The sequence below is a fragment of the Aythya fuligula genome, chromosome 20 (genome assembly GCF_009819795.1).
Source record: "Aythya fuligula isolate bAytFul2 chromosome 20, bAytFul2.pri, whole genome shotgun sequence".
Lineage (NCBI taxonomy): Eukaryota > Metazoa > Chordata > Aves > Anseriformes > Anatidae > Aythya > Aythya fuligula.
The window spans coordinates 8,875,729-8,888,734 of NC_045578.1; the positions used below are offsets into that span (position 1 = coordinate 8,875,729).

At 38.4% G+C, this 13,006-nt stretch overlaps 1 protein-coding gene across 2 annotated transcripts in view; it reads left to right on the forward strand.

Moving 5' to 3' along the window:
• Positions 1-123: 123 nt before the first annotated feature.
• Positions 124-13,006, forward strand: part of BRIP1 (BRCA1 interacting protein C-terminal helicase 1) — a 58,665-nt gene continuing 45,782 nt past the window's right edge. For both annotated transcript variants that reach the window (XM_032201016.1, XM_032201017.1), the window contains exons 1-9: positions 124-177; positions 1,415-1,534; positions 2,298-2,409; positions 2,938-3,132; positions 3,417-3,544; positions 4,468-4,602; positions 10,783-11,076; positions 11,712-11,933; positions 12,500-12,699. In XM_032201016.1, the coding sequence (XP_032056907.1) occupies positions 1,442-1,534; positions 2,298-2,409; positions 2,938-3,132; positions 3,417-3,544; positions 4,468-4,602; positions 10,783-11,076; positions 11,712-11,933; positions 12,500-12,699 (1,379 nt within the window). In that variant the 5' untranslated portion in view covers positions 124-177; positions 1,415-1,441. The remainder of the gene's footprint in view (positions 178-1,414; positions 1,535-2,297; positions 2,410-2,937; positions 3,133-3,416; positions 3,545-4,467; positions 4,603-10,782; positions 11,077-11,711; positions 11,934-12,499; positions 12,700-13,006) is intronic.

Sequence of the window (13,006 nt, forward strand, 5' to 3'; positions counted from 1 at the left end):
AGCCAACACGCCCCTCCACCATTGGCTGTAGCCGTGCGGCGGCCGGGGGTGGGGCCGCTCAGTGTGCGGCTCGCTGAGTGGCGGCTCGGCGCCCTGCCCTTACAGCCCATTGGCGGGCGGGGCCGAGCCGCGCGGGAGGCGGGAAGCGGGAGGCTGCCGGGGGCGGCCTCGCCTGAGGTGAGGTGCGCGCGGCCCGGGGGGGAGCGGGTAGGGGGGCGGCGGGCTCGGCGGGCGGCCCTGAGGGGGTTAAAGCGGCCTGGGGGCTCCATGCTCTGCCCCGCTCCGCCGTGGGGCTCCCTGCGCTGTGTTCTAACCTCCCCAGGCCTCCGGTGGCTGCCGCCTTCCGCCCGCTGGCTGAGGGAAAAGCCTCTCCCCGGGCGCGGCGGCGGTTTCGGGGCCGGCCGTGGGCTCCCGGTCTCGCCTCTTTTCGTTAGGGCTCGCTCGGTGCCGGCAGAGCCGGTGCTGGAGGTGAATCGTGGCACGCGGGGGTGCTTCTCTCGTGTCTGTGCTCACACGGTAGAAGTCAGGTGAGGACACGGGTTGGCGAGTTCACGTGTCGCTGGAAGGCCGCCAACATCGAACTGCGCTTCTATTCTGCACACGCTGAAATCCTGCAAGATGAGTTTCCGTGTCTTCGAGAAACTAGGCGTTGTTTTAAAAGCCGTACAGACCTACGCTATTTTTAATTCAGAGTTTTCAGCGTGGCAGGGAAACTGACTTTCCTTTATTCTCCAGAGTGAGAAAGATGTCAAACAACACTAACAGAACAGAATAGTAGAGCGAACGACAGCACATTCCCCCCTCAGAGTAATTGCTGTGTAACCAGTAAAAGAAAGGTGTTGGTTTAAGACATCTCTTTTTTAAAGTCACTGTCCATTTGTACTTTCTCATAGCCATAAAATAAACACTGCAAGCAACCCTTGCAGTGTTTATTTCAAGCCAGCTGAATTGTGGCTTGCTCCATCTTGGTGTCTTAGCGTCTTCTGCTAGTGGACCTGCAGAATTGGAAGATTGTTATTTTTCTCTTAATAGTCATTTAAATATCCTAAAATATTTGCTATCTAGGGATCCAGGTTCTTATCCAAACAATATTCCATCTGAGAATTAGAATCTAAAATGGTGTTTGCATTTCATTCATAGTTTGTTGTTGCTGTTTTCATTTTAAAATTGCTTAAATTCCTAATGTTACTCATCAGATGGCGGTAACTTGTTTTTATTTGTAACAAGGACCGAGCATGAACAGATGACAAGTAGTATAAGTGCCACTCATATACATGCCACTTTTGTTACTATGCTGAACTCTGAGCCCTCTTATCAGCTTAGCAGTTTCTGCTTGTTTTTGTTTGGTACCATGTGTTGTTTCAGGCTTTGCCTGGTTGTTAATGTTGACTTATTAATACTGTTTTTATTGCAGTTATAAAGCTGAAATAAACGTGGAAAAATGTCTTCTGATGTGTCAGAATATACTATCGGGGGAGTGAAGATTATATTCCCTTGCAAGGCTTACCCTTCACAGCTTGCTATGATGAATGCTGTAAGTAGATTCATGTTAGCACCTGCTGAGCCAATAGCTTATGCTTTGCAGTACCTGTCAGCCCTTAGGAAACTAGTATGTTAAATTCAGAGCCTCCAATATCTTGAGAATTTCAATTGCAATGTAACTTACTGGTCTCTGTGCTGTACGATGATGATTCCTAGCCCCTGACAGGGTAATGTTGAAGTACTCATTTGGATTTGTGAACATTGAGGGCTAAGAATCAAGTTGTAGTTTGTAATATATATGCTTATTTAAGTAAATGTGTTCTAATACAAATTTTATATAACTTTGTGAGAATGTAAGGAGGAAATGATTTCGTAAAACGTCTTTTAAACAGAACGTAGTGCTTCAGTAAGTTTTCTCTTTCATGAGAGTTTCTGTAAAAGAATTATACTTTATATTGAAGAAGTTTTGAGCTCTTTTTTTTTTTTCTCTGTGGGGCAATTGCATTTGTTGTCTGACATGTTTTCAGTGTTTTGGTTCTGTAAGATTAAAGAAAGCAAGCTAGCTCCATCAGGTGTTCTGAACAGGTAAGCGTGTCACAGCCCCCCGTAAGTGAACCTTATGGAGCATGTTCCTCTTGAGAAAAATACAGCTAAAGCTTGTTGTCCTGTGGTTACTCTGAAGGATGATTGGGTGGGATTGTTTTTGTTTTTTACAAGATAGCAGTTGTCCTGATCTATTTTTAGAAGCATAGTTAAAGATATCCTCTTTTTTCCCCCTGTTAATTCTGATCTTGTTCTTGTCATTCTCTTTAAAGATAGTTAAGGGCTTAAATAGCAGGCAGCACTGTTTGTTGGAGAGCCCCACAGGAAGCGGCAAAAGCTTGGCGTTACTTTGTTCTGCATTATCATGGCAGCGGTCTATGTATGGTAAGCTGTTGTAATGTCTGTTTGCATCGTTTTTATTACCACAGTAAGTTACAATGAATTGTTGTTTTTCAGCCTTTGACAATTTGGCTTTAGGAGTCTACCTAGGTCTTTGACCATGGTTGTACATACTGGCTTATTGTCAATGAGGCGTTAGGCAAGCAAAATGGCCAGTACTACTTAGCAAAGTAATTGTCGTGTTAAAATGGATTTAGCTATCTGTTATCATAAGGGAATTTTATGGCTGTTGAAACTTTAAAAGCAAATACCTGTGGCTGGCAGTTACGCAGATTGAATTGCAAAAGAGGGGTATTTTTCAGTTCTGCAAGTTGTTACAGTTCTTTGCGCTGCAGTTCTTCAAAGAGTGATGACAGCTTGTTCAGTCTGTGTAGCGTGTAGAGGGATGTGAGGTTTATAACTGGTACCTAAATGAACTCTTTCATCTTAACTGTTATGAAAGTCTAGTGCTCACGTATAATCCCGAACAGGTTCTAATGGAAGACAAATGACCGTGTCCTTTATCTTCCTTAGAGAAATCACTGCTTAAATCGTCATGTGAAAAGGAAGACAAAGAGCAAGAAGCCTTACCACCGTGTCGCTGTCCGTGTCATTCCCAATCGGAGAGCAGTGAGGCTGCTACAAGTGTGAATCATGGTGCTTCTTGTTCTTCTAATAATTATGAAACAGAAAGTTCCATAAAAACTGGAAGCCTGCAAACAAACACAGGTAACTTCGTACCTAGGCAGCTAAGAATCTCTTCTAGCAGTAAAATACATAGCCAACAATGTCACTTTTTATGCTTTTAAGTCAGGATCTATTTTACCATCATAATAGCGGACTGCTGCTTGATTCTGCCCTGCATGGAATTGGTAGTCTAGAAATTCCCTACATCATGTATCTTAACCATATTTGTAATAAATTCTGTTTTTTAAATGTTGCTGCTGCTTAATGCATTTCTAGTAGTGGACAAGCATTTTAAAAAAAAAAAAAACATTTTTTTTATTTTTCAGAATGCCAGGAAAGCAATACCCTAGCTTCAAAATTGTCTGCCAAAAAAAGGGCATCTCTATGTGAAAATGAGAGTGATGATTTTCAAGTAGACAGGAAAAGGATTCGTCCTTTAGAAACCGAGCAACAGGTGAGCAAAGTTTATTGGCAGTAAGATTACCCAGGCACAGCTCTCAGACAAAGCTGTCAAATACCAATCAACGTTTCACAGAAGGGCATAGAGAATTGTTGAGTCATATCGCAGTCATAATTTAGATTGACAGATTTTGTTCATTTTTTGTAACAAAGGAGACCATTGTAGCATTATATTATTCATAATGCCATATCCTAAATGACTTCTTCCATGTTTAAACACTTAATATCCCCAAAGTATATTTATTACCAGTTGATCTGTAACGTGTAGTGAAAGTATGAGATTCTAGACTTGAATGCTCTTGCAGATATATTTGTAAAATACAAATAATACCATGGTAGAGCTGTGTTTTATAATCTTTTCAAAATGTCTGCTTTCAAATGTAGTTATCTCTTGCTTGTGGTGTGGAGTGTGGTATTTCTGTGACGTTTTCTTCATGTTCACCAGTATTGGTATCACATGACTTAGTACTTATATTCCTATGTGCGCTGTAAATAGCTTAAATTGCTTCAGAGTACTGGTCAGACAGTTTCCTATGTCTAAGTTTTTAGATTAATATGGCTTGAACTTATTTCTTGTTATTTTAGCCATGGAAGTTTTCTTGTTTTTATAGTATTATAATCTCTTATCAGTTTTGTAACAGCATAAAATAAAAAAATCAAAGCTCAGCAGTAGTTAACTGTTACACGTTTTGTTATTGTATTGAACTAGTAGTTAGAATTTTATAGCTCTTCCTAAATGACATTTGTGTAGCTTAGATTTGTATAAACTTGTATAAACATGTATATTATGATGTGCTGTATTATTGACACGAATCCAGTGGAAAACATCTTAAACAAAACATACGTGGCTATTGTAAGCACATACTTCAGCCCCATATGTTTTAATGCAGTACTTTTTTTTTCCGTTTTCTCCAACAGGTTAGAAAACGGCACTGCATTGCAAAGGGAGTCCAGCTAGTTGATGCTTTAGAAGTTTATAATCAGAGAAAAAATGGGGAGCTGATTGTTCATTCTGAAAAAAGTGTGAAAAACCTTACTTTTTCTCCCAAACCAGTAAGTAATGTAACGTTTTCCATCATGATTGTTAGTTGAAGAGCATTTTTTTTTTTTTTGACTGTAAAGAGATTATGCATAACATGTAGCTTGCTAATCAAGTTTTGCAAAACACCGTGCTTCCAGCTGCTTTATGGTCTCGTAACTTGCTTTAAAGTAAAATGTTGTCACTTTCTGTAGCGAGAACTGCAGTGGCTGTTACTGCTAATGGTGGTGTCTAACCAACATGGTTTGCAAAGTGTAAGTTATATCTATTCAAGTCGTTCTTGCAAATAGTTGGTTGAATTCTTTTAGCCACAGTTCCCCGATAGTGAAGAATCTGGCTCTGCAATTCAGCCTGTAAACTTCCAATATGTGGCAGCAGTTGAATAGGATGAGTAAAATTCGTATGTTATATCTGCATTTATAGTGGGTTTGTGACACCACTGAAAAACTTAAAACTGGGACCATGGAAATTAGGCGAGATCGCTTGACAGTTTCTAGGTGTTGCCCAACTTGCCATTCTTTGTTTGGCATATGTAGTAGATGAGAGACAGCACTTCATATTGAAGCGTGTGCCTTTTAAACATTAAAAGAAATAGTGTGGAGAAAGCTGGAGCTGATCTTTACAATATATTACAACAAAACATTACTAATAAATATTGCACACGATTAAGAAGAAAAATCCTGTGTTACTGTGATACTTATTTTTGTAGTAAAATGGTTGCTTTCATAGCAGAGGTATCACAGAAGTTGAGGTACAAATACGCAGCTGTTTCTGAAGCTTTCTGGTAGGCATTCTCTGCAATTCTTGGTGTTTGGGTTTTAATAATTTTAGGCAAAAGCATGTTTAAGCAAAGCCAGTAGAATGAAAAATATGGCAGTGCAGAGATGAGTGTGAGATGCCCAGTTACATTAGTGATGTAGCTCCCATGAATGCTTGACAAGAACTATTCTGTCACTGCCTTTGATAATATTCAAATATAGGAGAATATGAAATTGTGTGAGTTTGAGGCAAATATGAGAGAAGAATGAGTTCTGTCCTCTACTACTTTGTTCAGTATGGAAATCTGAAATCTTGTTTTTCAAAAGGCAAAGAACATTCTCCCTTTCTTATGTTGTGTGTTGTTTTATAGTAATACCCATCTGTAGATAACTGTCCTTCGAAGTACAGGGATTTACATGCACATTTGGAAATGTGCTTGGTTTCAACAAGCATTTGGATTCTCTTAGCTCTTTTCCAACAGCACTTGGCCCTTCGTATGACTGAATGTAGCTTTTATTTTAATCAGTGTTTGTTTTAACTTCAAGAGCTGCTTTCCAGTATACTCTGCTTTTGTAAACACAAAACAAGCCAAAAGCTTTGGTATTGCTTTAAGAGACTGGGAGATAAATCTTTTCTTGACAGAAGTAAAGCTGTTTTCTAGGTCATTTAATGGGAAGTAATTTTTATTAGTTTTGGAAAGTTCCACAGATTTTTGAGTAGAATATGAACGTCAGCTGGTACTTTGAAACACAAAGGCCAGCAGAGTGTGCTGTTGATTTTCAAATAAAAAGACCTTTCTTATTTCGTTGTCAGATTTGCTTTAGTGTTTTGTTATTTTTAAGGAAACTCTTCATTTTTTGTAACAGTGGTTGAGCTGTAAGCTAGTGCATTATAACACACTCTCCATGGGTCTGATTTTGCAGATAGGCAATACAATATGCTGCTCATAATTTAAACTCTACACTGTTTACTGCTTCTTCAGAAAGTAAGATGTAGCTGATGAAGAAATACATGTTTGTTTCTTTGTTTAAGAATAAAAACAGTGATAATTTCTTCAAAAAAATTTATCTAAGAATGAAAGGATAAAGTATTATTTTTTCCTGTGATGAACTTTTACTGTAGCGGACTGAGAACTTGCCTGATGTCAAGAAACAATTGCAAAAAGTAGAACCTTATTTGTCGTTATTAGCTTTGCAGCTGAATTCTAGGTTTAAAACATGAAAGCTGTCATGGCATAGGCTGTCAGGTATGAAAAATGCTTTTCTCCTGTGGCTTATCTTGATTGAAAGTTTACTGAGATACATTCAGCACTGTTGGTGTAATTGACTATGCGTTTAAGATGATAGAGTCAGTAAAAATATTAATTCTGTTCCATACTTAAATGTTCTGGCATATAGTTTTAGGCAGGATAGCACCGTGAACAATGCATGCATCCTTTGTCTAGCTTGTGTTCCTGCAGCCAGCCCTGTGCTCAGGGCAGAGGTAGCTCCTTGTCAGGTGTTCCTTCACGCAGAGCCCCCGGAGAGGGACTGGGTGGGCGCCTGCCAGGCAGGAGAGGGGCTGCCTGGTGCTGGTGTGTCAGAACAGCACCTGCAGGTGTAGGACCTTCCCTTCTCCCAGGGGGACTGCCTGCTCTCAGCCCAGGGGCTGGGGATCCATTTCTGCCCTCTAGCTGTTAGTTCTTGTGAGAGAGGGCAGTTCTAGTAGGAACTTAAGATGAGAAATTATACCCTTATGGTACCCTATTACTGCTGTGAAAGCATATGGTCTGAGAAACTGGGGCAGCTGGGCTAAGGAATCCCCATTTATACTTCATTAGAAAAAAAAAAAAGAGAAGTAAACAGTAAATGGAGAGTAGTGTAACAAACACTTGGGGTATCAGAAAACAGCTGTGAAAAGAATCTGTCTTAATGTGCTAGCCTATTGCAGTTTAACATATTGCTTACAACCTCCACAAAGGAACTCGAGTGACTTCTGTTACACATTCCAGGGGACTGGCAGCCTGTTACAATCAGGGTCTGGACTCCAGAATAGGCTAATTTACCGCGATGGGATGAAGAAAGTTGTGGATTTGTATTACACGCTCTCACCTGACACCGTATCTGATCCTTTACCTGCTGACTGACGTTTTGAATGAGCTCTTTGAAGCAAGTTCCAGCTTAATTAAAACGTTTGCTTGGTTAGCAGTGATCTGTAAAAGGCTGTGATAAATATTGAACTGGGTTCACCTGCTGGTTACTTCGAGAGGATAAACAGCTGCTTTGTGTACTTTAATCAAGAGGCTGCAGGAGCAGCAGAATACTGTGCTTTCTGAGAGCATATAAAGGAATAGTTGAAAAGCTCAGGTAATGTCACTGCTGATATCCGACTAGATTGTGCTTGTGTGATATTTCACACAAGAAGTATTCACTGCTGTATCATTTAGATGGCTTTGTAACCAGGAAATGTAGATGGAGATATGAAGAGCGCCTCTTATCTCTTTGTGTTTCAAAGATCACAGCCTCGGTGTTTGTTTAGCTCTAATTTACACGTAGGACAGGTCTGTGGACTTGATTTATTCTTTTATTAATCTGACTTCTACGTTTTTGCCATATAAATATTGATGTGCTAGGCTGTTTTATCTGCCTGCTGACAGAAGTAAAAACAAGCTGGATTAGCCCGAGGTCCATATAGTCTGATATCTGATCTCTAACATCTGTTACTGAATGTGTTTGATGAAATACCGAGGAGAGTAGAATATATTTTTTTCCCTCACAAAAAAAAAATAAATAAACAAATAAATAAAAATCTCTGTCCCAGATTCAAACAGCTGAAAATGGGTTTGGGTCTGAAGCCAGAGGGTATTGTGAAATAGTTTTCTGTTGTCTTAATATTAAATGTTTTTACTCAACTGCCTCCCCTACCTATGGATTGTTTTGTAAATAAATTGAGAAGTTTTCTAAGTTGGGTATGGTTTAGGCAGTATCTCTGTGCTACGGGTCTGTGGGTTTGTACTTTGAGGTGACATTACTCTAGGAACTTCCACCTTGGCCCTTTGATCAGAAGGTATGTGCTCTCCTCTTTCTGTAGCAATGGCAGAATACCACCACCGTGCTGGTTTTTGCTGTGTGATATTGACAGTAAATTGTCTTACAGAAGTACTGAACTACAATAGCCCGTTTTTCATAGAATTTAAAGATGGCCAAACCATTTTCTAAAGGACAACAGTGTAATAATGTAAATAATACAAACTGTTTTTAGCATTCTGTTGAAGTTTCCCTTTGTTACAAAGGACATTCTAAGAAGGTTTTTATTTATTTATTTGTTTAGGTCTGGTGGTGTCTGTGGCTTTCAGAAATGTTAGGACTACTGCTGGCAGTGTTATACTTCTAAAGGTTACTATAAAAATCAGTCCAGGTTTACAACTTCCTTAATGTTGATTTTTTAAAAAAAACTTTTTCAAAGTAGATGGTAACTTTTTAAAACTGGAATAGTGGTTGAAGTGCTTCTTAAAGCCAATATTATATCCATTTCAAACCTTATAACAAAATATTTTAAGGCCACCTGTAAAATACTGTTCTTATGTGTAAAGGCTTATAAATTACACTCTTAAGTCTTCTTATGGGAAGAAGTATATACGTTTTTAAAGCCATCACAGAAGAGGTTTCTGTTAATGTGTATGCAGTCCAAACAGAATAGGAAAATGTGCATATACGTTTAGATGTGTTAGCACAACTTCTGCAAAATAGCTGCTTGATTGCTCTTAATGTTTTATTACTTTTATTTGGCCAACTGCATATGGGGCATAGCATTAGCAGTGAAGTACAAGCACTACGGTGTTGTCTTTGAGTTCTGCAAATCCGTTTTACCTCAGAAAACACAATCCGACTCGAATTCAGATGAAAAGCTCCGTGCATTAGTAAAGGCCCTGCGGAGTAACTCAACTGCTGCTGAGGCATTACTTGTTAGTACAGTGATGTGAAGGTCATTATTTCAAAGAGAAAAATGGAATATCGTTGCTAGAAATGTATCAAGGTACAATTTGCATCGCAGCTCTCTGTGCGAGTACAAACGGAGTCGAGTATTGGCACATATGTAACATATACCATATGTCAGCTGTTTCCTGCCTCGCTGCTGACAAGAGCCCCATTCATAATTCTTCTTTTTATCCTTTCAGTGAATAAGTAATTATTCAATATAGAAGGCAGGATATTTGGAACTGGCCATTTAATGTGGCAGCACACCGTAATGAAATCCGCAGTTACTGGCAACCTGAGAGGGGCATGTAACAATTCCAGCATGGGTGTAACTTTATCTGCTTTGAGGGCCTGTTTATTTGGCACATCAGTGAACCTTTTATCCCAGTGAGTGACAGCTCCAGGAGAGTTACGTTTACATGCCTTCTATTAGGTATTGTAATATTTAATGGGGGACAAGGCTGAGTGGGACCGAGGGTAATGTGAACTTGCTTTTCCTCCGAGCGGGGGCTAAAAGACAGCTTGATCCCCAGAATTGTGGTGTAACACACAGCATGATTTAGCATTTGTTTATAATGGATAATCTTACTGATTACAATTAAAAGGGGAGGGAGGAATATCTGAGCTGGCAGCTACACGTTGTTACTTGCACTATCAAACTGAAAACCAAATACAAATCCTTTCATACTAGAGGAATTTGTTATCTTTATAGGAGATGTGCATAGACGTGGTTACTCATGAATTACTTGTTTGCCATGCGTCTTTTCATGCTAATTATTGCAATTTTGTGACAGCTGTTGAGGTGCTTTATGTTATAGAATACATTAAAAAGATGGTGCTTCTCAGGAAGAAAAAAATTGTTCAACAAATATTTTACAGGATTTATTTTGGCTTAGAACTATCCCCTATTTTGTCATTTATTCTCATAGTTACTAGATATAGTAGCATGTCAGATATGTTTCTAAGGGAGTACATATGAGGTAGTCTGTTTTATCTGCAAACAGATTTCATTAAACTGTCTAGATTTCTCTTACTGTACTGAAAAATGTTCTTGGGATTTTAACTTGGGTGTCTAGTCCCAAGGTTTTATTCTTTTAAGGTTCTGAACACTTCTTGTTTTGTAACAGAAGTGTCCTTATGGCAAAGTTTATATGTGTGAAGATCCTTTACTTTATTCACATGTATATTACATGTGTAAATACTCCATGTGAGTAGCAATTCTTTCTACAATTAGGTTATGATAAGGTTGTTCTTAGCGATTGCAGAATGTCTTTTAAGAAATGTTAAAGCATGCACATCACATCCTCTCATGCCTGAAAATCCTAACTTTTTGCAGTTTGATAGGCCGACCTGGTGATTTAACAGGATATCTTGAACTGTCCCAGAGGGCATTTTCTAAACAGACTATAAACAGATTTGGCATGTTCATCTTGCAGCGGGATTTTGTTAATCTTTTTTTTTTTTTGTTTTGGGTTACAGTCTGTCAGCTCTTGCACTGAGTGTTCCTGTTCTTCTGGAAAAGAAGCTCATAAAGATGCTAGTAACACAAAGAAGAAAGACAAAGGAGATCAGTCATTCATTCCCAAGATATTTTTTGGAACACGAACACACAAACAAATATCCCAGATTACCAGAGAGTTGAAGAGAACAGCATATTCCAGTGTCCCTATGACAATTCTTTCTAGCCGGGATCATACCTGTATTCATCCAGTGGTATCTAGCAGTAGTGCTAACAGGAATGAACTGTGTGTAGAATTACTGGAAGGAAAACATGTGAGTAATTTTGTTTCAGAAAATGACCATTTGCTTAAACATATTGAGTGAAAGGTAGTGAAACAGTTGAGATAACTTACAACGTTGATTTCTTTAAGCTGTGTTGGTTAAATGAATCTGGTAATACGGTTTAAATTAAATACCAATTATTAGAAAATGTTGATCCACAGTATCAATACTGAAAAACATGCGATAGGAATAATATAGTTGATTATACTTGCAAGTTTAGCTATAATTTCAACAAAAATTTGTTTTGCTCAAAATATTTTCCCTTAAAAATGATGAAGTTACGCATTCAGGACTGGTACCTTTGCACTTCACACACATGAACAACAAAAGTAAACTTTGTTAATGCTGTACACAGTGTGTGGGATAAAATTGTTGTCCAGTTATCTTTATTTTTCTAGGGATTTAGTTTCTTGTATCATGTATATATGAACGTTAAGAACCCTTTCTTTATTGAATTAACCACAGCTGATTCATCCATATTAATCTCTTCATGGTATGTTTTTCATTATTGCCCATCATATAAAGTAGCTTTAAAAAATGTTCCAGTAAATAAAGCCAAATGCAGATAATGACTTTGAAGGTTTTAAGCTTACTTGTTTTTTCTGTCTGTGCTCATGTGCTTTCAGGGCAAGTCCTGTCCTTACTATCATGCTGTTCATAAACTCAGTGAACACCATGCCCTACAGTCTGCACATAACCTGTACCAAGCTTGGGACATTGAGGATCTAGTCAGCCTGGGAAAGAAGCTTCGTGCCTGTGCATATTTTGCAGCAAGAGAGCTCATGGTGGGAGCAGATATTGTATTTTGTCCTTATAATTATCTCCTAGACCCACAGATACGGGAGAGTGTAAGTATATTTGTAAGATAGGGGTTGCAATAACTGGAGTTAAAGTGAAGTTTAAACAACAACAACAAAACAAACAAAACCCACCAAAATATTAGGTTCACTGGCTGTGGTCAACTGAAATCCTGTTTATATCTGAATATTATCTATAAATAACTCCTGGGTTAAATATGTTTTTTTCTTTTTCTTAAATGGATGTTTCTGTATTCCAAGTAATGCTTCTCCTGTTCTTATATTGTAGCTAATCAGTCACGTTTTTTTTTTTTTTTTTGTTGTTTTTTTTTTTTTTTTTTAATCAGTGGAAAATAAACCCTTGTAAACTTCACAGCTGTTGGGCTTATGGAGTGTAGTATGTCCAGATTATTTTCACTCAGGCTGAGCTAAGGCTTTTTTCTGTTTGTTTTTTTTTTTTTTCTAGGCTACAGAAACTGGATCAGAAAGATGAAAACTTTCTGTTGCTTGCACAATGATGTAGAATATGCATTTTTAAAAAAAAAGGATACAGTTAGCTGCTGTTTCTTATTATAGCGTTTTACTCTGTTTTACTAGTTAATCATTTTATTTTTTAGATGGAAATTAACCTAAAAGGCCAAGTAGTCATTTTAGATGAAGCCCACAATATTGAGGACTGTGCTCGGGAGTCAGTAAGTTTCAGCGTTACAGAAAGTCAACTCAGAGCTGCTCGAGAAGAGCTAGATTCCATGGTCAATAACAACATTAGGCAGAAGGATCATGAGCATCTACGGGCTGTGTGCTACTCTTTGACAAAGTAAGGCAACTCTTTTTAATTGCATTATGTCAGTATTTTTAAAAAATATCATTTAGACTCCTTTTGCTAATGCAATTTGCTGGTTACTGTGTTGCATCAAATAAAATGCAATAGAAGTACGCTTCTGACTATGCAGTCACCTGATTTTTGTTCATTTGAGGAGTACAGAGGATTTCTTTTTGTTTTAAATCCTCCTTATTCAACAGAAAACATTGAAATTCTCTTTAAAAATGTGCTATACTCGTGAAAGTACTGGTATTTCTGGAGCTTACTGTCCTAGTCTATGAAGTTCAGTATGAAAATTTTA